General features: G+C 48.2%; 1 protein-coding gene across 1 annotated transcript in view; it reads left to right on the top strand.

Moving 5' to 3' along the window:
• Positions 1 to 26,983, top strand: part of LOC125294626 (nascent polypeptide-associated complex subunit alpha, muscle-specific form-like) — an 85,105-nt gene that overhangs the window by 9,545 nt on the left and 48,577 nt on the right. The window contains exons 10-13 of the mRNA XM_048243509.1: positions 6,094 to 6,129; positions 6,418 to 11,947; positions 12,919 to 13,221; positions 14,030 to 14,117. Coding sequence (XP_048099466.1) covers positions 6,094 to 6,129; positions 6,418 to 11,947; positions 12,919 to 13,221; positions 14,030 to 14,117 — 5,957 coding nt within the window. The remainder of the gene's footprint in view (positions 1 to 6,093; positions 6,130 to 6,417; positions 11,948 to 12,918; positions 13,222 to 14,029; positions 14,118 to 26,983) is intronic.

Raw genomic sequence — 26,983 nt, 5'->3', positions numbered from 1 at the left:
ATAATGTCAAGGATGATGTGAAAACGAGCACTAGTAGTAGCACTTCAGGTTTGCTCTCGAGTATATTCAAATCAGGGCCCAATGAAAGTACTACTCCAACAACCAGTAAGGAGTCAGAATCAGTTCTTCATCGTATATTTCCTAAACAAAATGAAACTCTTAATACTGACACATCAAGCAGCTCTGTGGATCCATCTACATCAAGTGGTTCAGAGCAAGCTCACAGTCACCCTGAAATGCCTCAGTCGTCTACCCAAAAGTATATAGCAGAGATCCATCGTCTCCTGTATGGCACATCACGAGAGTATGGCTATCAGGATTTGCTCTACTCATTTGCACAAAATGGCGTTATTCCCCCAGAGCTGTACGAATATCAGTGCCTCATTGAGGGGCTCCTATGGCAACAGTTGAATGAGTTGGCTTTGGCAGAGGCTCTTGCAGCACAGACTGAGGAGTCTTATCCAGAAAATCAGGTTTATAATCCACCTATTAGAGAGATGGTGAGAGAGGCTCCTCAATGGCTTAGCCCCAGAGATGTTCATTCTAGTCAGTTCCACATCCCCTCACACCCTTGGAGGGACCCGGCAAGCCAGACTCTTCAAAATGGCAGTGACCAAATTGAGGAAGAAGAGGACATACTACTTTTTGACATGAGTTGTCGAGACAAGAAACGATGGAGTAGCTGTGATAATATAGAGGATGTTACAAGGCAAAATGGAATTCTTAGTGGAAAGCCCTGGATTGCTAAAGGCGACGCCCTCAACCTCTCCACAGAAAAGCCACCAAAATTGAGCAGGTGTCAATCTCTCATTGACTGCAATGCACAGAGCAAATCTTTTGCTGAAAATAAAGTGGTTAGTTCTGAGTTGCTGAAGAAAGAGTTTGATCTTAAATCAGCAATGGAGTTCTTAAAACGACTTCAACGTAAACAGGGTGCTGTGGATCTGACTAATTCTGTTGTTGACCTCAGCAGTTCAGCTGGACTTAATGGAGAAGTAGATGAGGACACTTATTGTGAAGATTCTGAATGGTATCAGCAGTGGCTTTCGCTCCTAGAGCAAGGCATGTGGTGGCCTGCCGAAGCAGGAGATTGCGGGTACTATGTTTACACAGATGAGGAATTCATATATTCTCTGCTCACGGATAGGACTGGAAAAAACCTTTATGCATGTGCCTCTCTAGAAAATAAGACTAATGGTCATATACCAAATATACCACAGCAAATGAATGGTGGTAAGGTAAATATACCACAGCAAATGAATGGTGGTACAGTAAATATACCACAGCAAATGATTGGAAGTAAGGTAAATATACCGCAACAAATGAATGATAGTAAGGTAACATTATGTGGATTCAAAATCCCACTTCATAATGAAGATGTTGGTGTTTGGGGACAAGACAAGGACAAGACAAGACAAGGACAAGAACAGAAGGATTCACCACTGCTGAATGCTCCAATGAATTTGTCTTCAGCTCTTCAGAAAGGAGACAAAATAATGAATATGAATCTCCAACGCTTTTCTCAGATGTTTGAGGAGTCTATCACTGCACAGACAGAGCAGGCTGTTGATTTCAGTATGTACAAACTGAAGAAGATTCAAATGGGCAAGACACAACCAGGTGTGTCCTCTCTAGAAGAGCAATTGGAAGCAGCTGATCTCACAGGTAAAATGAGTAGAGGAAGTCATGGAGGTCCATATTGGAAGAACCAAGGAATTAAGGATCTCTTCCCGGAAGTGTCTGGCCCAGGGTCCACTACCCCAGCAGCTTATAGTTCATATTTATCCTACAGACAATGTATCTCTGCAAACAAGAGACCCCCAATACCAGAAATTAGAGTAGGATTTGTGGATGACAAGACTATTGAGCAACAGCAGCAAAAACAAAAGGGAACCTCTCTGTTCTCCGCTATTGGAGACATTGTAGGCAAAGCTACTGAAACAAATAAAACTGCCAGCACACCATCAACTACACTCTCACAGGCACAGCCATCTCCATCTAATCAAGGGGGCTCACCTACAGATAAACAACCAAGTATTTTTGCCTCTGGTTTTCAGACTCTAAAATCTAAAATGTCTAAAGATGACGCCCAAAGTGTAGTGGCTCAAACCACAGCCTCTACCAGATCTCGCGTATTGCCCACACCTCCCACATCTGCTCCAACGTCACCTTCACCCAGACTACAACTTGGTAGACAGCCTATGTTGTCATCTCAATCAACACAATCTCCAGTGCCTACATCACCAGGTATTGCTCAACAGCCAAAAGAAAATATACATGGAGCTGTTTTTCCCAAATCTGCTATACTCCCCCCCCATATTGTAAGTCACAAGGATGTGAAGCCTACAGATACTCAGCTTTGTGGTAAAGCTTTAGATTTTTCCTCAGCTTTGCCAAAACAGGATGAAAGCCAAAATCTCAAGACTCAGTCAGCAGAGGGATCTGTTGATATTGTTTCCAAAGTAGAGGCTATGGACTTCACAAAATACAAAACAAAGCAAGCTAAAAACGTAAATCTAGAAACACAAACATCAAAAGAGCCACGTGTGGTAGATCTGACTGTAGTAGTAGAAAACAAGGATGCAGATTTGAATTCTTTGGTTTTACAAACCCTCCCATCTCCAGGACTGCCTGTGGGCAGTCTAAATAAATTTGCAAATCAGCATTCTCCGGGAAGCCATGAGAATATATATCAACTTTTAGGAAGGCGACCTTCAAGTCCTAATTGTCCATTTGACAAATCACCACAATTAAATCAAAAGAAGTCACAGAAGTCAAGTGAAACTGATGTAAAGACTCCAAATGTTGATTCTGTACCTTCACCAAAAGATAAGCCAAGACAACCACAGTGTGAAATCATCAGTTCTAATCGTTTGTTTGGAACACGTCCCTTAAGTCCCAACCGTCCAATAGACATGTCACCTAAATTACATCAGAAAGAATCAGACCAGTTAAGTGAAGCTCTACCAGAGAACTCTGGGATAGATTCAGCACCTTCCTCAAAGAGCAGATCTTCAGAAGTTGCAGATCACTTGAGGGCTCAGCACTCTGGAACGATACAAGGTCAGACTAAGAAATCCACAGAACAATTACAAAAATTCCCACCTAGAAGGCAACTACCCACAATCGTTACTCAAGATTTGAGTCATACTGAAAATAAGCGAGCTGTTCTTAAACGGGAACCATCTATAGTAAATGAATCTATGGTATCTGTTCAAAGAGCACCTCAACCATATAAGATTACCGCTCCAGCAAACACAATCAAAAGCACAACTGATATGTCATCAAAACCAAAGACTTCAGAGAAACCACCAGCATCTGAAACATCATGTGAGGCTTCTGAAACTGAAGTAGTACCTCTTGTTAGGAGCAGAGTTACTTCATTAGCTGATGGTTATAAAGACTCTGTTGGTGTACCTCTTGTTATTGACTCAGCAATACCACAGGAAAAGCCTTGTGAGGGAAGGAGGCAATCACAACCTGCTATCAGATTTCAGCAAAGCTTAGATCTTACTTCATCTCAGCCATACCCTGTGTCAGAAACCCCTGTGTTTACCAGGTCCAGAAGATTTTCTCTGGATTCTCGTTTAGCCTTTCAGTCTATCAGAAGAAGCTCTTGCTCTGTAGATGCCACTGCTCTGTCACATCAAGTACCAACAGCTCCTGCCAACTCTATCAGAAGTACACTTGATATGTCATCAAAACCATCTGAGTCATCTGGTAAACCATGTGAAGAAACAGTTAAACCCTGTCTAAATGAAGCAGTGTCGCTGGTAAAAAGTCAGCCAGCTACCAGATTGAAAATTAGGGATGATTCATGTGGTGTTCCTTTAATAGTGGAACCCCCCCCACCTCAAGAGAAAACCCTTGAAAGTGGTATACTCTCCAAAGCCCTCGAGCCAAGTCAGCAAAATTCTGAAGGACAACTTCAAGTCAGTCAAGATAAGGCACCATCAGTGACAGCACCTTTAGTAGACCAAATAGCTGGAACCAAGCAATCTTCTATTACTCAACAGAGCCACACACAAACCTACAAGAAAACATCTGCACCAGCCAATTCTGTTAAACATGTACTTGACATGTCACCAAAGCCAAAAGCAAAGCCAGCTGAACAGGTTTCATCCAGTGGGGCAGTTTCTCTGGTGAAGATCAGGTCTGCAAGTCTTGACATTAAAGAAGATATTGTTGGAGTTCCTTTGATTAAAGAACCTTCTCCACAACAGCAACAGCCTGTAAAACTGCCTCTCCAAAGTGTTTCACAGACAGCTGAAATTAAGAAGGAGCCTGTAAGTTCAGGAGCACAAATTAAAGCGCCACCTATTTCAGCAAAGGCAGCACAAGCCACAGTCCAACATTACAAAGTACCCTCTGCCCCTGCCAATTCTGTCACAGACACCATTGATATGTCACCAAAATTAGACTCTAAACCTGTTAAAGAAGTTGGTGAAATAGAAAGCAATGGGGTAGTGCCATTAGTAAAGACTAAACCTGACAATAAAAAGTACAAGACAGATTATGTTGGTGTACCATTGATTGTTGAACCATCCTCAGCTGAGGAACAAGTTCCACAAAAACGCATGCCGACATTGCCCAAAGAGAAAAATCAGCCGGAGCAAACACCAAATTTAATTGGACGTCACACAACTGAACCAGCACTACGTCAGGAAATTCCTACATCTCACTGCACTGGAGCCCTAACTGCTCCTAAACAGCATCTAGGAAACATTCAACCAAATAACAAACCTATGGACTGTTCTGTAAAAAATACAATAGACACACCTCCAAAATACAATCTTGTGCCCCGGTCTGGGCAAGTTATGGATTTCTCTACATTTAAGAAAAAGACACCGGAATTTGAAAACAGACAGCCACATAGTCACCAGCCTGTTCGGCAGAAATCACACATTGGTGCTGTGGATTTGACAGTTGAAATGGAGTATGACAAATACATAGACAAAAATGAGCATGGTGTCAAAGACCTCTCACCTTGTCAGACTCATTCTTTATTCCGTAGAGCCTCCCTTATTTCAGTCTCTCAAAGAAGTCAAAGTCAAAGCCAAAATGTGCCTCAGAGCCCTATGATACAGCAAAAGGCTGTAGCCCTTACTGATAGTCAAACATTGCAAAGAGTACCTGCAGACCAAGTTAAATTAACAGAACAATCCAGACAGGGATCGGCAGCACAGCCTCTATACACTGTGCAAAGGAATGTACCTGAAGTGTCTCGCACTGGAGTTGCTGGAAGTGCAACCAAAATTTTTACACACGAAGGTGTGGTTGGCGATTTAAGGATGAGACCCACTGAGCAACAACTGCCAACCTCCTCTGGACCTATGATATATCAACAAGTAAATCAAGGAGTGTATGAACATGCTCAAGCAGACATGCAACAGGCAGTGACTACTGGGTTAACACAGCCAACCCACATTTCTGAAAACAAACACCAAACTATACCTTCAGGAACAAAATGTCTTGTCAGGCAAGCAACGATAAGAAATGAAGAAAGTTTGCCTTCAACTGACACTAAGAGCCAGACAGTAATTTATCCAATACCAAATGTGCAGCAACCATCTCCAATCACTGGGACTGGCGTATCTCCTGTAGTCACAATCACAGGAGAATCACCTACTGTATCACCAGTTCCTACTAATGAATCCCAAACTCTTCAGAATACTTCTACACCGCCAAACCTCATCACTGATATAGTAAGGTCATCAACACCAGACATGAAACCAAACAAAATGGAGCCTTCTCCCGTTTCTCCGACAGGCAGAAAGCAGATTGTCTTTACTCGACAGACATCACTTGCAAATGAATCCGTCCCGGCAAGCCTCATACAAAATACTCTTGATATGTCAGTAAAGCCAGAGGAAAAACCTGTGGAAATAAGAAAACAGTCTGAGGCACTGCCACTTGTGAGGAAAAAGTCAACATCTGTAGATATATGTGAGGATGTGGCAGGAGTCCCTTTAATTGTTCAAGCACCTCCAGGGACAGGACAAGTTGTTATTGAAATGGGCACTCTGGAAAACCCTCCTAGTGTATGTGGATCTAGATTTTCCTCAAGAAGTGTGTCTCCTGTGTTCTCATCAGTAACTGAACAGCCCCCTCCTGCATCTCCAACAGGAAGTATGTCATTTATTCTTACCCGTCAAACCTCTCTGGCCAATGAATCTGCTCCTGCAAATCTCACAAAAGGTACTCTTGATATGTCATCAAAACCAGAACAGAGAGAAATTGAAATTAGAAAGCAGACTGAAGCACTACCTCTCATGAGAAAGAAGACAACATCTATCGATACCAATGAAGAAGTTGCTGGTGTCCCCTTAATTGTTGAGACTACAACACAGACTGACACATCAGTAGGTGCTTCGAGATTCACTGGAAGTGTGTCTCCTGTGTTCTCTTCAAAAGCAGAACAGCCCCCTCCTGCTTCTCCAACAGGAAGTACGTCATTTATTCTTACCCGTCAAACCTCTCTGGCCAATGAATCTGCTCCTGCAAATCTCACAAAAGCTACTCTTGATATGTCATCAAAACCAGAACAGAGAGAAATTGAAATTAGAAAGCAGACTGAAGCACTACCTCTCATGAGGAAGAAGTCAACATCTATCGATACCAATGAAGAAGTTGCTGGTGTCCCCTTAATTGTTGAGACTACAGCACAGGCTGACACTTCAATGGGTGCTTCGAGATTCACTGGATCTAATTTCCAGATCACCATAGCTAGCCCATCGTCGGAACCTGGAGTCTCCACAACTCCTTCTGGATCTGTCAAAGGGCTGATCTCCATATTTAGTGCTGCAGGTTACCAGACTGCTGAAACCACACAAGGAGCCTCAACTGGAACTTTCAGTAGGAGAATACCTCCCAAATTGTCATTCTCTCAGACCATTGAATCTGGTTCACTGGATGGTGGTAGTCCATCTGTGGAGCAAAGTGAGGTGCCTTCAATTATTACTCCTTCAGAAACTCCAGATCCCAATGAAAGAAGATTGGCAAGTGCTACTCAAACTCCTTCATGTCCAGCTCCTGTCTACTCGCCTTCAAATGAAAGTCTACAATCCAGTTTACGTGGAGCATATCAAAGCCAATCCCCTGTCACATCAGCTGCCACAGATATGTTACCCGGGGCAGTGCTGTCTATGTTGAATACATCAACTTCTTTGCCCACTGCATCAGGGCCTCCACCATTATCTCCACGTATTGACACATCAGGAGGATTTTCCATGTTCAGTGAACCTGCCACATTGACATCTGTCCAGCCGGTCACACCTCAGAGTATAACTGAAATATCTGCTCAACCTCCTGAAGCCCTGAGTGACATCAGTTCTGTTCAGCCAAAAACTCCAGCAGAATTGGTGCCTGAAAGCATTGACAGTTCTGAACAAACATCAATAAATGACACAGAACCTTTGGATTTGAGTGACAAAGTGTTTTCTGGAATTACACCACTAATTGAACTGCCTACATATGATGTCGTAAGGCCTGAACTCAGAAAAATGGTCATACCACAAATTATCCTCTCAGCAGCAAGTACGCCTGAGGATGAGGTTGCAAGGGAAGTGGGTGCATTGTCAGATAGTGAATCTTGCGCTGAAGAGGAGGTTATCTTAAAAGAAAATCTAGATAAAGATCAATCAGTGTCTTCTGTAAGTAAACCAGTTGATGAAGACAAAATAGCCATGTCCAGTGACATTCAATCAACATCAAGCCAGGTCATTACAGATAAACTTCCAGAGGAGGTGGCAGAACCACCAATGATTTCTTCAGATAAAGACACAATATCAAGCAAATGTGAGGAGAAGCTTCCTGAGTCAGAGAGTACTGAGCCTAAACCCCAGTTATATCCAGCGGAAGAGGTTCCAACAGCCATAAAGAAACTTGACTCTGCAGAGTTATCAGAAGTTCTCAAAACACAGAATGACACACCTGTTTGTACTGACATGAGCCCCCAGTCTACTTCGCTCAAAGATGAAAACTCTGAGGTATCTGCAGTACCAGAGGAAAGTCCACAAGTTGCAGTACAGATTCCTCCACCAAAGGATGATTTGACAGAAGAATGTTTAGACTTTGAGGTTGTCCAGTCTAGTCCATCTGAACCATCAGAGCCTACCATCACAAAAGAATCAATCCCAAGTACTTCAAGTGCTGTCTCTGAAGACCTGAGCTATACTTCAGCTCCTCATGTGACAACAGAAGAAACATCTCCACCTACTGGTTCTGTACCTGTACCTTCTGCACAGAAAGAAGAACTTGTACACTCTGAGGCTGTTCAACCAAGTCCAGCAATATCATCTGAGGCTGATGTCACAAAGGAATCAATCCCAAGTTCACCAAGCACTCCAGAGGTGACCCAAAAAGAGGACAGTGCCGTCTCTGAAGACCTTGGCTCTGGTTCAGCTCCACAAGAAATCCCATCCGAATTAAAAGAAAGCCCACCAACAACGGAAGAAGTGTCTCCACCAAGTGATTCTGTGCCTGAACCAGATACATCTAAGGAGAAAGATGAAGAATCTATACCTTCTCTACCCAAAGAAGATGATTCCACAACACAGGCTAGTCCAGCGGGAAGTTCTGCACCTGAGGAACCAGTTACTAAAGGTATATTCTCAATGTTTGGGGGAGGGGCCTCCAGTTCACCCCCGAGTGGATCATCTATACTTGGTGGTATCATTCCTGGTTCATCTGCAAAAGAAACCCCAGGAACAGGTATATTCTCTATGTTTGGTGGGCCAGCTCAAAGTGAGTCTCAAAGTAAACCCAGTGAACCACCAAGTAAAGGATTATTTTCTATGTTTGGCGGGCCCTCATCTCAGCCACCACCTGGCCCAAGAGGCCCTCCCTCTGGAAGTGCTCAACCCAGAGGACCCAGCCCAAGAGGTCCCCCACCTGGTGGTGCACCATTTAGAGGGCCAGGACCAAGAGGCCCTGCACCTGGTGGTGCACAATTTAGAGGGCCAGGGCCAAGAGGTCCTTTTCCTGGAGGTGCTCCACCTAGAGGAGGTCCACCTAGAGGCCCTCCACCCCAAGAACAAGGCAAAGGGTTATTTTCTATGTTTGGTGGTCCTAGTTCACAGCCACCTGTAGGTCCAAGAGGGCCCACTGCACCTCAGTCTGGAAATTCAATTCTTGGTGGCATGATGCCTGGTTCATCAGCACCAAAAGAGTCAAGTGGTTCTGGCTTGTTCTCCATGTTTGGAGGGCCAAGTCCCCAGCCCTCAACTCCAGCACCTGCTGAGCCACAAGGCAAAGGATTTCTCTCAATGTTTGGTGGCACTGCTCCTCAGCCACAGCAGGCTGGATTGGAAGAGGCACCCAAGCCTCAGGAGTCAGAGAGTCTCTTTAAAGTTCCTTCAGTGTTCTCACTTGGAGGAAGTCCCGATGAAAATAAACCCAAGTCTGGTGGGTTTGGCCTTCTTAACCTGTCATTTATGGAGGACAAGAAACCAGATGTGCCTAAGGATGACAAGAAAGATGAGGCTGAGCCAAACCAGGTGGATGTTAAAGATAACAGCCAATCAGCCATTAATGATACAGGTGCAGAAACTGTGCCTACAGAAAGTCAGCCTAGCTTGGACGAAAAGCTCATTGCTGAGACTCAGCAATCCTCTGCTGATGTCCCAAGCGATGAAAAAGTAGAAGTTACTCCACCTGATATTCAGTCCATACTGGAGGAGAAGACAGAGCCAGAGTCTGTGACAACTGATTTGAAAAATGAGCTTCAAGGTCAAGAGCAAGCTTTTCAAGAAGGTACTGAAAAGCCATCAGAGCAAATGCAGATGTCAACTGGAGATGCAACCAGTGAAGATCAAGCAATACAAGATATAAAGTTACAATCTGAAGCATCCTTAGAATCTGGGCAGTCTTCCCACTTGGAACAACCATCTGAAACTGATACATCTAATGACGGCCCAGAGAGACAGATGGAAACAGAAACAGACAAGATATCAGAATCTGACAAACATGAACCAACGGAACTAGCAGAGTTAAAGCAAACACAGAAATCTCTGGAATCAGAAGAACCCCTAGAGTCTGAAAAACTTCCTGAAATTGAGAAATCTTTGGAGTCTGATAAACCTCATGACTCAGAGGAACTGGTAGTATCAGAAAAAATGGACTCTGAGAAAACAGTTGAAGATGAAAAACATACAGTAAGTGAGTCACAAATAAAAACAGATGTATCAGATGAATCTGATAAGCTTTCAGAAACAGTGAAGCCAGAATCATCACTGATTGAGGAATCAGTGGAGCCTGAAAAAACTGTGGAATCAGAGGGCAAAGTGGAAATCAAAAAGGAGCCTGTGAGTGATGAAAAAGCTTTGACTGAAAAGGCAGTGACTATAGAGGAATCTGTCATTAATGAACAACCAGTAGCAACAGAGAAAACAATGGAAGCAGCACCACTTTCCCCTCCATCTCAACCACCCCCACAGCCTATTCCAGGAATGGGACCAAGAGGACCAATGATGGGTGATCCAAGAATGGGGGGCCCCAGGATGGGTGATCCAAGAATGGCTGGGCCAAGAATGGGTGATCCAAGAATGGGTGGGCCAAGAATGGGTGATCCAAGAATGGGAGGACCAAGAATGGGAGGACCAAGAATGGGAGGACCAAGGATGGGAGATCCAAGGATGGGGGGACCAAGAATGGGAGGGCCTCAAAAAGCACCTGAACCAGCTCCATTCTCTGGGTTCATGTCAATGTTCTCTGGACCGAGTACTCCAAGTAGACCAGCAGCACCAGCAGCACCAACCAGTGGCTTTTTTTCAGTACCACAAACTTCATTCTTTAAATCAGCCCCCACCCCAGCTGCAGGTGCTCCACCACCGCAAAAGAGCTCTTTCTTTAACTTGCCAACTAGTCTTCCAACAGACTCCCTGACTGGAGACCTTTTTGGTATGTTCAAGGCACCTGACTCTCCCAAAGCAACAGCCACTAAGCCAGCCTCACCTGAACCAACAGACAAAACTGATGAAGAAAAACCAGGACCCGATGGTCAGGTTACCGAAGCACCTGAAGCAAGTTCAACCACAGAGGACTCAAAAGCAGAAGTTTTTGATTCCAATAAAATTGCATCAGAAGAGGGGGAAGCTGAAAGTGCCAAGGATGCTGGTCCTGAGATTCCCAATAAAGATGACAGTACCTTATCTGAGAGGCCAGCCTCTGAAGAACAAGAGTCAGCTCAGAGACAAGACAGTGTTTCAGCAGAAGCAGACATCACTCCCGGTGCAACCAGCACAGAGGGAGAAGGTGCACCACAGGACAGTACTAAAATAGCTGATGTTGAAAGTAAACCTCCTCCAGAGATAGAGCCTTCCTCACCTAAAGGCATGTTTGATATACCAGGGCTATCTACCCCAAGTTTTGGATTCATGTCAGGAGTGACAGACACCGCCAAACCTTTCGGCTCACTGTTCTCCACCTCCCCTGCCCCTGCTGCCAAACCACAGGAACCACAGCCTGAAAGTGGAGGCCTTTTCTCTGGTTTCAAAGGTCTATCAGCAGGCCTGTTCCAGGAGGAAAAGCCAACCGACAAAAAGGAGGAATCTGCTCCATCCATGTTTGGGATGAAAATAGGCTTCCCCTTCTCAGCTGCCTCTGAGACCCCCAAGCCTCAGACACCACCCCCAGTTACCACTCAACCTAAAGCTAAGGAAGTTACCTTTGCTGAAGATGGCAAACCACCAGGTGAGCCAGCGGCTCATAGAATGGCTAGTGTAGACTCAGATATAACTGGTAGTGCAGACGCCAGTGATACTGAAGGGCCTACCGACTCCTCAGATATGATACGGAGCTTATGCACAAGTCAGGGAAGCTCTGAGACACTTGGTGGGCAACCTGCATTGCCACATGATGAAGACAAAAGCCAGGAAACCCCTTCTGCTCCTTCTACAAATCTGAAAAATGAAGAACCACCAACCAGCCCACTGAAGCAAGACAAAAGGCTAGTATTCACATAATAAATGGTCATATAAATCCATTTATTATGCTTTCATGTCACCCCTGTTTTTAACATAACCTTTCCTGCTTAATTGTTTATGTTGCAATTTGAGTTATGTTAAGTCCTTCCCTCTCACTTGTTTATTTTTTGGGGGGATATCTACTGTATACATAGGCAATAAGTAGTGTCCATGTTGTTTGACACCACAAGAGGTGCTTAGTGTTGACCTCCCTGTTGATTATCACTACAACATATTGTATCCATATGTCAATCCAGCCCTCAAATATGTAATGTGTTGCTATTATATGATTATGCAATGATACCTGAGTTGAACCATAACCCAGACATACTAAGGTGTGTGATTGGTGACACATCACCACTACTACCTTGGTTCCTGGGATACCCATGATATACCCACATGTAAGCTGTGACACTGGTTTGATAGCTGATCAAGCTGTTGATAAGATGTGCTCCGGGATGTGGATTTAATTAATTACTTAATTGCTCTTTGACCTGGGAGCTTTATGTAAGCGCTAATGTGAACCAGTACTATGATATAACAAGGCACAAGCTAAGATATTTGGTAAGGAGATAGAAAGATGTTTTCATCTCATTTCTTTACTAGCACTTTAAAAGTGATCACATTGTAAAATCCTGTGCATATGCGTGCTATACAATTATATTCATAATTACCCACATAATCCTAATTAACTACAATATACTTCCCCACTTCCATCCTTCCATCCTAAAATATTAACTTCATTTAGTATTGCCTGTCTTCAAGATTCCAAAATGTACTATCCAGAGTAAGAGCTATTCCCACTGTTGTGAGTTATCCATTTATGGTTAGCATTTGAGGCTAATAAGTAGAAAGAGCTGTGTCAGTGCAATGGGTATGTTAGAATCAGCCTACTTACTTTCAGAACTCCTATTTTTACTTGATTATGACTACCTGTGTATCCCTGTCCCCACAGTCCCGTGGATAGTAATCGGTTCGGGTCGTCTGGTAACCTCAGTCAGGCCAGCTCACCATATAGCTCAGACATGGAGGAGCGAAGCGACTCGGATGGCTCACATCTCAAAAGCACTTCCACCAGCCGTCAGCCCTCCCTCAAGGCCCAGCCATCTGTCTGTGAGAACATTACTAAGGGAGGTGAAAGCGAGGAGAAGGAACTGAAGTCTGCTCCAGAGCCGAGTGTGAACAAAGACGTGAAAGAGCAGATTGTTCCTGCCAAGCCCCTGGAGATTCCAGACAGAAAGCCTGGAAAGCAAATAAGGTATACTGTATTACTGTATGTGGTAGTAACATTGATTTCAAGTTCAAGTTCAAGTTCAATTTATTTCTTTGTCCCAAATGGGGAATTTGATTGCAGACAGGATCACATACCACACGACAAGGCACAACACAATACAATACAGACAGATATGCACAAAATAATAATTTAGTTTTGATAAATAGGTCTGACAATGCCTAAAAAGTCAGTAAAACCAAGATAAAAACTTGTGATAAAAAAATGTGATTTACCCCAGGGGGCCTAACACCTGTTACATATGTAATATGATTCTGCAGATTATTCTTATTTTAAAGTGTCCTGTAAACTACTCTCAGTGGGTAAAAGTGAAGACTGTATAAGTATATATACTCTTTTGATCCCATGAGGGAAATTTGGTCTCTGCATTTATCCCAATCCGTGAATTAGTGAAACACACTCAGCACACAGTGAGGTGAAGCACACACTAATCCCGGCGCAGTGAGCTGCCTGCTACAACAGCAGCACTTGAGGAGCAGTGAGGGGTTAGGTGCCTTGCTCAAGGGCACTTCAGCCGTTCCTACTGGTCGGGGTTTGAACCGGCAACCCTCTGGTTACAAGTCTGAAGCGCTAACCAGTAGGCCACGGCTGCCCCATCAAGACTGTTAGCCTTGAAAACATACAGACAGTATTTTTGTCATTGCAGTCTATTACAATTGGGTGAGTGATGTAGACCATCAGTGGCCAATAGACTGTATCAACTGTAAGGTTGATAAACAGTCGGCTATGTTGCCCAGTCCTTTCATCATATGTCTCCTCTCTCATTGATTTGCAGTTTCTTAGAGGAAGGTCCACCTCTTTTCGCTCCATCCAGACTGCGTTGGTTGAAGGCCATCACTAAAGTGAGGGTTCAGCTGCGTGAGGTAAGAGACACATCCTTTTCTCTGAAACTGAAAACCAAATGGCGGTTTTTGTGTCATCTCTCTTGTACAGTCTCTCTGTTTGGTTTGTATTGCCATCTGCTTATCTCAACTGCTTTCACTTATTTTGTGAGCCCCCCTGTATCAGTCCTTCTGCTTTGGTTGGTTGAGATTCACACGTCTTTGGTGCCACTGCCATTGTTCTTCTTTACTTGTAGATTATGAGGGACGGCCTTCTATTTGATGCTTGAAATTAATTTCTGTCTGGTAGATTTCTCCACTTCCACTGCTGTGTTTGTATGTGTGGGTGCGCGCGTGTGTGTGTGTGTGTGTGTGTGTGTGTGTGTGTGTGTGTGTTTGTGTGTGTGTGTGTGGGTGCACGTGTTTGTGACAGCATGTGTGTATGCGAGTGTTTATGCATGAGACAGAGCTTAAGGCAATAGCAGACAGTCAAGCCAAACTAGCTTGTTGCTTCCCATTGTCAGGAAATGGTGATTCAAGCAAAATGGGCACCTCCACAACCACAGGTCTCATTTGCTCGTGAATGGAGGAGTGTGTGTGTGTGTGTGTGCGTGTGCCTGTGTGTGTGTGTGTGCGTGTGCGTGTGTGTGTGTGTGAGAGAGAGAGAGAGAGAGAGAGAATTTATGCATGCTGCAGAGCGAATATTTTCATGCCCAGTCATCTCCCCGAATGCTAAACTACAGTTCTCACTGCTGTCTGTCGAAAGTACTTTAACAGCATTAAATCCGCCATACCTTGGCCAGCCATGCTGCAACAGGTGGAAGTAGATGCCCAGGTAGGCTCTATAATCTTAATCTACCACTACCTAACAAAAACACCAAAAGCTCCAGAACAAACAGACTCACAAGATACAAAGAAGCATAAAGATAGAAACTGATAGACAGAAGAATGAAGACCACAATTGTCTCTGGAAAAAAGTCCTCACTCACTCACAAGCGCCGTGGCAGAGTGAAATTCTCCCTGCTACTTCCCTTCCACAATCTGGTTTTACATCTGTTTATTCCATCTATGGCCTTCTTCTTTTAATCAGTCGGACATCAGTCTGAGTGGATTTCTTTTTCCATGATAATGCATAATGCAGCTGAGTTACATAATCCAATAGAATTGATGACAAAACTTGGTTTTGGCTCCAGTGACCATGATCTTCCTCAAAAGGGAAACAACCTGCAAAGAGATAATGTCCTTGTATAAACCAATTTATTCATAGATTGCCAGTAATAGTCATGTGCTGTGGGATTTTCATCCTTTGGATAATGATCATGATTCTCTTAAAAGGGAATCAGGTAGACTGCCAAGATAAATGTACACTCATGTACGTACATTTATATGGGCTTAGTCCAATGTAATTGGAATGGCGGTGAATGATTTCATATTTGACAATACATGTACATGTACAATACATGTGTTAACAGAGGAGACAGTCCAGAAACCTGTCTGTAATTCTCAATACTTAACATAAAGTTAAGTATTGAGAATTACAGACAGGTTACTTAGCCGCACACCCACTGTCGAGCCAGGCCAAGGAAGCCCTTGGAGGCATGATCAAGACCCAGAAGCGATAATGGGGAAGTGATTAGCCTCCACACACCTTAATCCGCCCGGCTTTGGCCCGACAGTGGGGACGAGGCTATTCATGTTAATAATGAACTGTTTAATGAACTGTTTAAACAGGGTAAAACTGGATTGTGTCCACCAATGACCTGTGAAGGGTCTTAGCTTTCCACACTTCTGTATACCACAGACTTTGTTAAGTACAAGTGTTTATACTCTTTTGATCCCGTGAGGGAAATTTGGTCTCTGCATTTAACCCAATCCGTGAATTAGTGAAACACACTCAGCACACAGTGAACACACAGTGAGGTGAAGCACACACTAATCCCGGCGCAGTGAGCTGCCTGCAACCACAGCGGCCCTCGGGGAGCAGTGAGGGGTTACTGTAGGCGCCTTGCTCAAGGGCACTTCAGCCGTGGCCCACTGGTCAGGGCTCAAACCAGCAACCCTCCGGTTACAAGTCCAGAATGCTAACCAGTGGGCCACGGCTGCCCCAACTATTGTTGGTCGGTATGTTTCACCTATAACTTACATTGCCATTTCCTTCTTAACCAAGCTTACAAAATTGGAACAGAGATCATATGCTGTATACAGTATATCATTTGCACCTGTCAGTTTAAAGTGTAATTCCAGCGAAAATTGACCAAACAAGGTGTTTTTCTGCATTAAAACACATCAAATAAACCACGGAGATAGTATTTTTTGTCGATCAACCACTACAGAGCTCGGCCCAGCATATGCTACAGCCCTAAATCGCAAACAGTGGTGTAGATAGGGGCGGTATGCCAAACACTTTCCAAATAGCATTTTTTTAAACAGTAATATTGTTCAAAACAGCACCAAACCTCGTCAGTAGCTTGCTCAGGGTCCCTACACATAAAACGAAGCACCAACAAACTAGTTAGTGAACCCAGAGTTTAACACAGAAGACTGTTAAGAACACCTTTTGGTCAATTTTCGCTGGAATTACACTTTAAGTAGGCAAAGCAAATCAGTTCCCGACAGAGTAATTCATTTCCTTCACAGCGTGCCGCATCTCTGTTGTTTTGCTAAGCCTGAAAGGTTCATGTATGTATGTGCTCAGTGGAGTATCTTGAGGTCAAGTGAATTGAACATTATTCGCTCCTGGTGTTCTCTGGGTGGGCTGAGTAGACTCTCCGTCTGCATTTCTATTACAGTTGGTGCAGATCTAGGCACAGCTGCATGGTTTGTAAGGGGGAAGGACTATTGAGTGATTGGAGTGTTCAGGCATAGAGGAATTAAGGGGTGCTTGGTCTAGAAGCACAAAGGCCGTGACAGGAAAAGTGTACTGGCAAAAATAGATTTAAATGCATCATTACCCTCCAACTGACAACTTGAATACGGTGTGTTTTGGCAGCTGTGTGTCGGCTGTTTTCACAAATCGCACAGAAGAATTTTTTAATGGGACAGTATGTTTTGTTGGTACCTGTGTGTGATATATTCAGCAATAAATGCCTGGACTAGCTGTGCCAGTATAAAGGAATTCGTTTTCAGTCGTGTTTTTAGATTTTCAGAGAAAATAATAAATACAGCATGCAATGTCTACATCCTTATTTTTGGTTTAAGTTCTCTAAAACCATCCTTTATAGCTATGGTCACTCTTAGTATTATTTTTGTCTGAACAAGGCATTTACCATGGCAACGTACTTGCATTACTATGGAAACAAAGCATACTTATGATAACAAAATGGCATAGGTGGTCTTAACACAGGTAACATGGCCCTGTTTAATGCAATTAAACCTGCGTTTAAGCCTTGTGCAACATAGATAAGCACTATTTGTTATTATGTATACCGCACATACAGTAAATCCAGAGAGTGCCAGGGCTAGGTAGATAGGATGCTGCAAACAGTATATGCACAGAGATTCTAAGATGTAAGAGAGATGCATTTTTTTTAAAAGAAATGAGCAAGTGACACTGTGCGATTGATCGGTATAGAAAAGAGGTCAGCAGAAAATGGAAGCTGAGAGAAAACACAGAGAGCAGATCGACTGTTGAATGGCAAGAAAGGAGAGAGGTAAAGAGCAGAATGGATGGAGGCTAAGGCGGGCCTCTGTAGAGACATCTTTCAGACGGAGACCCGGGGATCAAAGGGCCAGCGGGGTGACAGGCTGAAAGGCAACACAGCAATCAGGCGCTGCACTCCAACCCCCACACACATACACACACTCACACACACACCAAACTGTTCCTCCTAGCTGCTTCTCTCCTGGGGGGGTCCTCATTGCTTTCAGTTAAGGCCGCAATCCCCGAGACAGAAATGCATCTATCCTCGAATGTATTTATCAGCAAATTAGTGACACCCTGGGGAATGCATTCACGGGTGGCTCAGTTCACATGCTCAGACCACTGAACATCAGCACAAAACCTTTTCAAGGTATGTGACTGCTATGTTGAATTTCAAATGCTTACAGTACATATTGCATTAGGTCTGAGCACCACTGGAGAAAACATTAACATGCTTTAGTCGGTTGTAGTAAGCTAATGTTTAACTAAGTTAAGCTAACAGTGTCAGACACCAAACAGGACGAGGACCACAAAAGTGTCACGTTCAAAAGTTTATTTAAGGGTTGGGGTTAAGGGGTTTCAGGGGTTCCGGGGTACAGGAGTTCCAAGAGTCTATGCGGTGTGTGTTCCCCCAGTAGCCGAACAGCGATGGCAGGAGCTGGATGATCCGGGAAGTCCGGGGCTGGAGAACACAGAAGTAGTCGAGCGGGTCCGGGATCACAGGCAAAGAGTCAGAGGCGTTTTCCAAAACAGGCAGGTAACTGGTGCTGGTTGCAGACGATCTGACAAGTGTGGACTGAAAAGCAAGGCTTTATATACAGGGCATGATGAGTGGTGAATGCAGTGCAGCTGGTAGGTAACGAGGGTGAGGCAGAGCAGAGCAGGAACAGGTGGAGGTCATCAGACTTCAATCAGCGCGTGTTACCAGGCAGAGAGAGAGCTCATGACAGAACCCCCCCCCTAAGGGACGGCCCCAGAAGTCCCCAAGAGTGACACCACGTCGGGAGGGCGGAGGGGAGCCGGTGGAGGGCTAGAATTCCTCCGAAGCGTCCGAGTGAACATCCTCATCCCTCGGAGGGAGCTGGAGGGTCGGGACAGAAGACGGGACAGGTACCGGTGACAGGGTCAGGGTCAGGCACAGGACAGGAAGCCGGGCGGGCAGGACGGTTAGGGACCCTCTGGGCGTGCCCCCACGGATTGCAGGTTGATCAGGATGCAGACGGTGGAAGTCGGCGATGAGTGTCCGTCCACAATCCGACTGGCTGGCACCCAGGTTCTCTCCTCAGGTCCATAGCCCTCCCAGCTCCACGAGATACTGGAGGCCCCTACCTCGCCTGGACCGAAGCAGGCGCCGAACGGTGTACACCAGCCCACCGCCAACGAGGCGCAGGAGGAGGAGGAGGAGGAAGCGCACGGGAACCAGCGGGCTTTCATGCGCGCCGGCTTGACTTTCAAACATGGAAAGTAGGGTGCACCCTCATGGAGGTTGGCAACTGGAGCCGGACTGCGGTTGGGCTGATGACCCTCTGGATAGGGAACGGGCCGAGGAATCGAGGTGCCAGTTTACGCCGATTCCACCCGCAGTGGGAGATCCTTGGCTGACAGCCACACCTTCTGGCCAACACGGGGGGCGGGTGCCGGGCGATCTTCGCGTTAGCCCCAGTGGCATAGCTGACAGCTGACTTGAGTAGCGGGGGCACTTGTGCCAGACCAGGTAATGACGGCAACGGGCGGCATAGGCGAGGGCAGACGGGCAGGACACATCTCCCTTCCTGGCTGGGGAACAGGGGGCTGGTAGCCATACACACACTGGAAAGGTGACATACCAGTGGCAGAGCAGGTGAGGGAGTTGTGAGCATACTCTATCCACATCAGTTGTTGTGCCCAAGCCTGGGGTTTATGAAAACCATGCACCGCAGCGCCTTCTCCAGCTCCTGGTTTGCCCGCCGATTGACCATTGGACTGGGGTGGAACCCAGAGGTGAGACTCACTGTGGCCCCTAGAAGACGGCAGAACTCCTTCCAGAATGTAGAGGTGAATTATGACCTCGGGTCAGAGACAACATCCCTGGGCAGCCCGTGTAGACGGAAGACATGATCAAGAACAGCCTGGGCAGTCTCTCTGGCAGATGGCAGTTTAGGGAGGGGAATGAAGTGTGCCATCTTGCTGAACCGGGTCAACCACAGTGAGAATGACCGGCCATCCCACCTGATGGTGGGAGGCCAGTTACAAAGTCCAAGGAGACGTGGGACCAGGGTCGTGTGGGCACAGGCAAGGGCTGGAGTAAAACCAGCCGGGGGCCGAGTGGGAGGACTTGTTCTGATTGCAGGTGGGGGCAGGCACGGACGAATTCCTCGGACATCCCTTCTCAAAGAAGACCACCAGAAGCTGGGCAAGGAGATGGCAGGTGCGGGCGGAGCCCGGTGGCAGGCAAGGCGGGAGTTGTGTCCCCACTGTATGACCCGGGACCTCAAATTCTCTGGGACGAAGAGCGACCGCCTGGGCATGCACTGGGACTGGGATGGTCACGGAGGGCCTCTTGAATTTCCTCCTCGATATCCCAGGTCAGGGCAGCTACTGACGCAGGGATCGGGCAGAATTGATGCAGGTTCCTGGAAGGGGCGCCATCCTTATGAAACTGACGGGAGAGAGCGTCCGGCTTGGTGTTCCGAGAACCTGGGCGTAAGGACAGGGTGAAGTTGAATCTGGTGAAAAACAAGGCCCAGCGGGACCGTCTGGGGTTAAGACGCTTGGCATTAAGCGGATGTATTCGAGGTTTTTGTGATCGGTCCAGACCAGGAACGGAACTGTGGACCCTCCAGCCAGTGACGCCACTCCTCCAGGGCAAGCTTGACAGCCAACAGCTCACGGTTTCCAACATCATAATTTGCGCCTGCAGGTGAAAGCCGGGCGAGAGAAAAATGCACAGGTGCAACTTGTTGTCCTCCTCTGCCCGTTGAGAGAGTATGGCCCCGACTCCCGTCTGAGGCATCCACCGACAAAACTGCCGGTCTGAATCGGCATCTGGAGGATGGGGGCAGTGGTGAACCGGCCTTGAGGGTATGAAAGGCTGTGTTGGCCTCTGGGGTCCAGAAAAAGGGGTGTTTGATGCTGGTCCAGAGCTGTGAGGAGCTGTAGTTCCGATGAATTTCCTGCAGAAATTGGCAAAACCGAGGAATTGCTGCAACTTCTTCCTATTCCCCGAACTGGCCAGGAGGTAACTGCCGACCCTTGCGGGTCCATCTGGATATTGCCTTCAGCGACGATGTATCCCAGGAATGACACAGTCTGAGCATGGAACTCGTGATTTCTCCGCTTTGACATAGAGAGAGTTCTCCAGGAGCCAGCCAAGAACCAGCTGGACATGACGGGTGTGTTCGACAGAGTTCTGGAGAAAATTAAGATGTCGTCCAGGTACACGGTAAGATCTAATTTATTCAGCATGTCCCGCAGCACATCATTCACCAGCCTGGAATACCGGGCTAATTCGAGGAGCCAAATGGCATTACCAGGTACTCATAATGGCCGTGTGGGTGTTGAATGCAGTCTTCCACTCGTCACCCTCCCTTACTCGCACTAGGTGGTAAGCATTTCTAAGGTCCAGTTTGGTGAAAAATAGTGGATCCCTGGAGCAACTCAAAAAGCAGAGGTGAGAAAGGCAGAGGGTACCGCCTTCACTGTGACATCATTCAGACCTCGGGATAATCAATGCAGGGGTGAAGAGAACCATCTTTCTTTTCCACAAAGAAGAACCCGCACCAGCAGGAGAGGAAGACGGGCGGATGAGTCCAGCTGCCAGGGAGTCCCTGATGTAATCCTCCATAGTTTTTCTTTCAGGAGGGGATAGTGAGTAGAGGTGACCTTGGGTGGAGCAGTCCCAGGGAGGAGATCAATGGCACAGTCGCATTTTACGGTGTGGGGCAGAGATGTGGCTTTGGTCTTGTTGAACACCTCCTCGGAGGCCATGGTAACATTCAGGGACATTAGAAATGTCGGGGCAGTGCTGGGGGGTACTGAGCCGGGGCAGCGAGGCAGCACGCAAACAGGTCAGGTGGCAGGCATTTCCCCACTCTTTCACAGTTCCGAGCCCAATCGAGGTGAGGATTGTGGAGACGGAGCCAAGGGTAGCCCAGGATTAGGGGGCTGGCCTGGGAGAGCTGAGCAGGTGGAAGCGATGGTCTCGGTGGTTTCCCCACCATCATTGAGATGGGGCTGTGATGCTGGTAACTGTGCCAATACGTGGACCGCCCAGGGCCCGGGCTGGAACAGGAGGACAAGCCGATGGCTTTCCAAGCCCAGCTGACGAAAGCAAGTCCTGTGTCAATAATGTTTGCTTCTGCGCCAGAGTCCACCAGGGCTGCCAGGGTGTGGGTGGAATCAGACAGGTGAAGACAGACTTGGATGAGGGTTTACGGCTGATGGAGGGCTGAATGTTCATTGAGCTCATCCGATTCCTCCTACATCTGGTGAGCTCCGCTTTTGCTGGACAGGTGGCGACTGATGACCATCACCACCACAGTACAGGCACAAGTTGAGGTGATGTGCCGCTGGCGCCTGCAGGGGTTAGGGAGGCGCGGCCGATCTCCATCGGGTTCAGACTGGTCCGCTGGCTAGATGGTGTGGACAGAAGGGCAGCTGGGACACCTGTGCTGGTGGATGGACTCTGGCGCCTCTCTCACGACGCAAGGGCCTGGATCCTGCGGGTCGATGCGACAGCCAGAGCAATGGCTTCATCAAGAGTGGGGGTTGATCATGGGAAACCAGCTCGCCCTTTATGTAGTCCGGGCCAGGCTGTGGAGGAAGGCATCCACCAATGCTTCCATGTTCCAGGAGCCCCGACTTGCCACAGTTCAAAGTCACGGGAGTAATCCGCAACAGTCCTTCTGCCTTGGCGAATGCTCATCAGGGTCCCAGATGCCTCGCTGTTGTGGATTCCAAATCGAATACCTTGAGCATCTCCTCTGCGAATAGGTTGAAGGTTGCACATGCTGGGGTCTGGCGAACTCCGCCGCTCCCAGAGTCGAAGCTCGCCTGTCAGGTGAGTGATCACATAACCCCCCGCCCCTTCAGTGGCAAAAAGTCCTGGGTTGCAGGGTAAACTGGACACGGAGCTCGTCAGGAACGCCGCATCTGGGTTGGGTCGCCGCTGAACTGCTCTGATTGCCGATCCTGGGTTCTGGGGCCCGCAGCCACGGGCAGCAGTGGACTGGGCAGGAGACTCGGGTGCTGGGCCGGGTGAGCAGGCTGGCTGGGGCTGGGCCGTGGGAGCAGGCAGAGGAGAAAGGTTGGTGAGAAGTTGAATGATCATTGCAAGTTGTTGCTGTTGCTGCTGGAACTGCTGACGCTGTTGGTAGCCGGCTTGAAGTAGGGAGGCAATGTCAGCAGGTAATGGCGGCGTTTACCTTCTCTGTCTCTTCCAGGCGCGCATGGCGTGGGTGGTTCTGGTCTGCCGGTTTCCATGTTGGTTCGACCGCGGCGCTGGGTCCATGTTTGGTCAGATCGTACTGTCAGACACCAAACAGGACGAGGACCACAAAAAAGCCGCCACGCTCAAAAGTTTATTTAAGGGTTGGGGGTTAAGGGGTTTCAGGGTTCCGGGGGTACAGGAGTTCCAAGAGTCTGCGGTGTGTGTTCCCCCAGTAGCCGAACAGCTTGATGGCAGGAGCTGGATGATCCGGGAAGTCCGGGGCTGAGAACACAGAAGTAGTCGAGCTGGTCCGGGATCACAGGCAAAGAGTCAGAGGCGCTTTTCCAAAACAGGCAGGTAACTGGTGCTGGTTGCAGACGATCTGACAAGTGTGGACTGAAAAGCAAGGCTTTATATACAGGGCATGATGAGTGGTGAATGCAGTGCAGCTGGTAGGTAACGAGGGTGAGGCAGAGCAGAGCAGGAACAGGTGGAGGTCATCAGACTTCAATCAGCGTGGTGTTACCAGGCAGAGAGAGAGCTCATGACAGAACCCCCTAAGGGACGGCCCCAGAAGTCCCCAAGAGTGACACCACGCCGAGGGCGGAGGGGAGCCGGTGGAGGGCTAGAATTCCTCCCGAGCGTCCGAGTGAACATCCTCATCCTCGGAGGGAGCTGGAGGGTCGCGGGACAGAAGACGGACAGGTACCGACAGGGTCAGGGTCAGGCACAGGACAGGAAGCCGGGCGGGCAGGACGGTTAGGGACCCCTCTGGGGCGGCCCCACGGATTGCAGGTTGATCAGGATGCAGACGGTGGAAGTCGGCGATGAGTGTCCGGGTCCACAATCCGACTGGCTGGCACCCAGGTTCTCTCCTCAGGTCCATAGCCCCTCCCAGTCGACAGGATACTGGAGGCCCCTGCCCGCCTGGACCGGCAGGCGTCGAACGGTGTACACCAGCCCACCGGGCCAACGCAGGCGGAGGAGGAGGAGGAGGAAGCGCATCGGGACCAGCGGGCTTTCATCGGCCGGCTTGACTTTTCAAACATGGAAAGTAGGGTGCACCCTCATGGAGGTTGGCAACTGGAGCCGACTGCGGTTGGGCTGATGACCCTCTGATAGGGAACGGGCCGAGGAATCGAGGTGCCAGTTTACGCGATTCCACCCGCAGTGGGAGATCCTGGCTGACAGCCACACCTTCTGGCCAACACGGTAGGCGGGTGCCGGGCGATCTTCGGCGGTTAGCCCCAGTGGCATAGCTGACAGCTGACTTGAGAGTAGATGGCACGAAGCCAGACCAGGTACGACGGCAACGGGCGGCATAGGCGAGGGCAGACGGGCAGGACACATCTCCTTCCTGGCTGGGGAACAGGGGGCTGGTAGCCATACACACACTGGAAAGGTGACATACCAGTGGCAGAGCAGGTGAGGGAGTTGTGAGCATACTCTATCCACATCAGTTGTTGTGCCCAAGCCTGGGGTTTCGAAACCATGCACCGCAGCTTTCTCCAGCTCCTGGTTTGCCCGCCGATTGACCATTGGACTGGGGGGGAACCCAGAGGTGAGACTCACTGTGGCCCCTAGAAGACGGCAGAAACTCCCTTCCAGAATGTAGAGGTGAATTATGGACCTCGGGTCAGAGACAACATCCCTGGGCAGCCCGTGTAGACGGAAGACATGATCAAGAACAGCCTGGGCAGTCTCTCTGGCAGATGGCAGTTTAGGGAGGGGAATGAAGTGTGCCATCTTGCTGAACCGTCAACCACAGTGAGAATGACCCGCCATCCCACCTGATGGTGGGAGGCCAGTTACAAAGTCCAAGGAGACGCGGGGACCAGGGTCGTGTGGGCACAGGCAAGGGCTGGAGTAAACCAGCGGGGGGGCCGAAAGTGGAGGACTTGTTCTGATTGCAGGTGGGGCAGGCACGGACGAATTCTCGACATCCCTTCAAAGATGACCACCAGAAGCGCTGGGCAAGGAGATGGCAGGTGCGGGCGGAGCCCGGTGGCAGGCAAGGCGGAGTTGTGTCCCCACTGTATGACCCGGGACCTCAAATTCTCTGGGGACGAAGAGACGACCGGCCTGGGCATGCACTGGGACTGGGATGGTCACGGAGGGCCTCTTGAATTTCCTCCCTCGATATCCCAGGTCAGGGCAGCTACTGACGCAGGGATCGGGCAGAATTGATGCAGGTTCCTGGGAGGGGCGCCATCCTTATGAAACTGACGGGAGAGAGCGTCCCGCTTGGTGTTCCGGAGAACCTGGGCGGTATGACAGGGTGAAGTTGAATCTGGTGAAAACAAGGCCCAGCGGGACTGTCTGGGGTTAAGACGCTTGGCATTGGCGGATGTATTCGAGGTTTTTTGTGATCGGTCCAGACCAGGAACGGAACTGTGGACCCCTCCAGCCAGTGACGCCACTCCTCCAGGGCAAGCTTGACAGCCAACAGCTCACGGTTTCCAACATCATAATTGCGCTCTGCAGGTGAAAGCCGGCGAGAGAAAAATGCACAGGGTGCAACTTGTTGTCCTCCTCTGCCCGTTGAGAGAGTATGGCCCCGACTCCCCGCCTGAGGCATCCACTTCGACAACTGCTGCCGGTCTGAATCCGCATCTGGAGGATGGGGCAGTGGTGAACCGGGCCTTGAGGGTATGAAAAGGCTGTGTTGGCCTCTGGGGTCCAGAAAAAGGGGGGTGTTTGATGCTGGTCAGAGCTGTGAGGAGCTGTAGTTCAGGATGAATTTCCGTAGAAATTGGCAAAACCGAGGAATTGCTGCAACTTCTTCCTATTCCCCGAACTGGCCAGGAGGTAACTGCCGAGACCTTTGCGGGTCCATCTGGATATTGCCTTCAGCGAAATGATGTATCCCAGGAATGACACAGTCTGAGCATGGAACTCGTGATTTCTCCGCTTTGACATAGAGAGAGTTCTCCAGGAGCCGGCCGAAGAACCAGCTGGACATGACGGGTGTGTTCGGACAGAGTTCTGGAGAAAATTAAGATGTCGCCCAGGTACACGAAGATCTAATTTATTCAGCATGTCCCGCAGCACATCATTCACCAGCGCCTGGAATACCGCTAAGCGTTGGTGAGGCCAAATGGCATTACCAGGTACTCATAATGGCGGTGTGGGTGTTGAATGCAGTCTTCCACTCGTCACCCTCCCTTACCGCACTAGGTGGTAAGCATTTCTAAGGTCCAGTTTGGTGAAAATAGTGGATCCCTGGAGCAACTCAAAAGCAGAGGTGAGTAAAGGCAGAGGGTACGGTTCTTCACTGTGACATCATTCAGACCTCGATAATCAATGCAGGGGCTGAAGAGAACCATCTTTCTTTCCCACAAAGAAGAACCCGCACCAGCAGGAGAGGAAGACGGGCGGATGAGTCCAGCTGCCAGGGAGTCCCTGATGTAATCCTCCATAGTTTTTTTTTCTTTCAGGAGGGATAGTGAGTAGAGGTGACCTTTGGGTGGAGCAGTCCCAGGGAGGAGATCAATGGCACAGTCGTACGGACGGTGTGGGGGCAGAGATGTGGCTTTGGTCTTGTTGAACACCCTCGGAGGCCATGGTAACATTCAGGGACATTAGAAATGTCGGGGCAGTGCTGGGGGTACTGAGCCGGGGCAGCGAGGCAGCACGCAAAACAGGTCAGGTGGCAGGCATTTCCCCCACTCTTTCACAGTTCCGGAGGCCCAATCGAGGTGAGGATTGTGGAGACGGAGCCAAGGGTAGCCCAGGATTAGGGGTTGGCCTGGAGAGCTGAGCAGGTGGAAGCGGATGGTCTCTCGGTGGTTTCCTGACACCATCATTGAGATGGGGGCTGTGATGCTGGTAACTGTGCCAATTACGTGACCGCCCAGGGCC

Source organism: Alosa alosa, chromosome 5, assembly GCF_017589495.1.
Source record: "Alosa alosa isolate M-15738 ecotype Scorff River chromosome 5, AALO_Geno_1.1, whole genome shotgun sequence".
NCBI classification, from domain to species: Eukaryota; Metazoa; Chordata; class Actinopteri; order Clupeiformes; family Clupeidae; genus Alosa; species Alosa alosa.
Note: the sequence above shows the minus strand (reverse complement) of the source record. Positions and strands in the feature narration are given on the sequence as shown.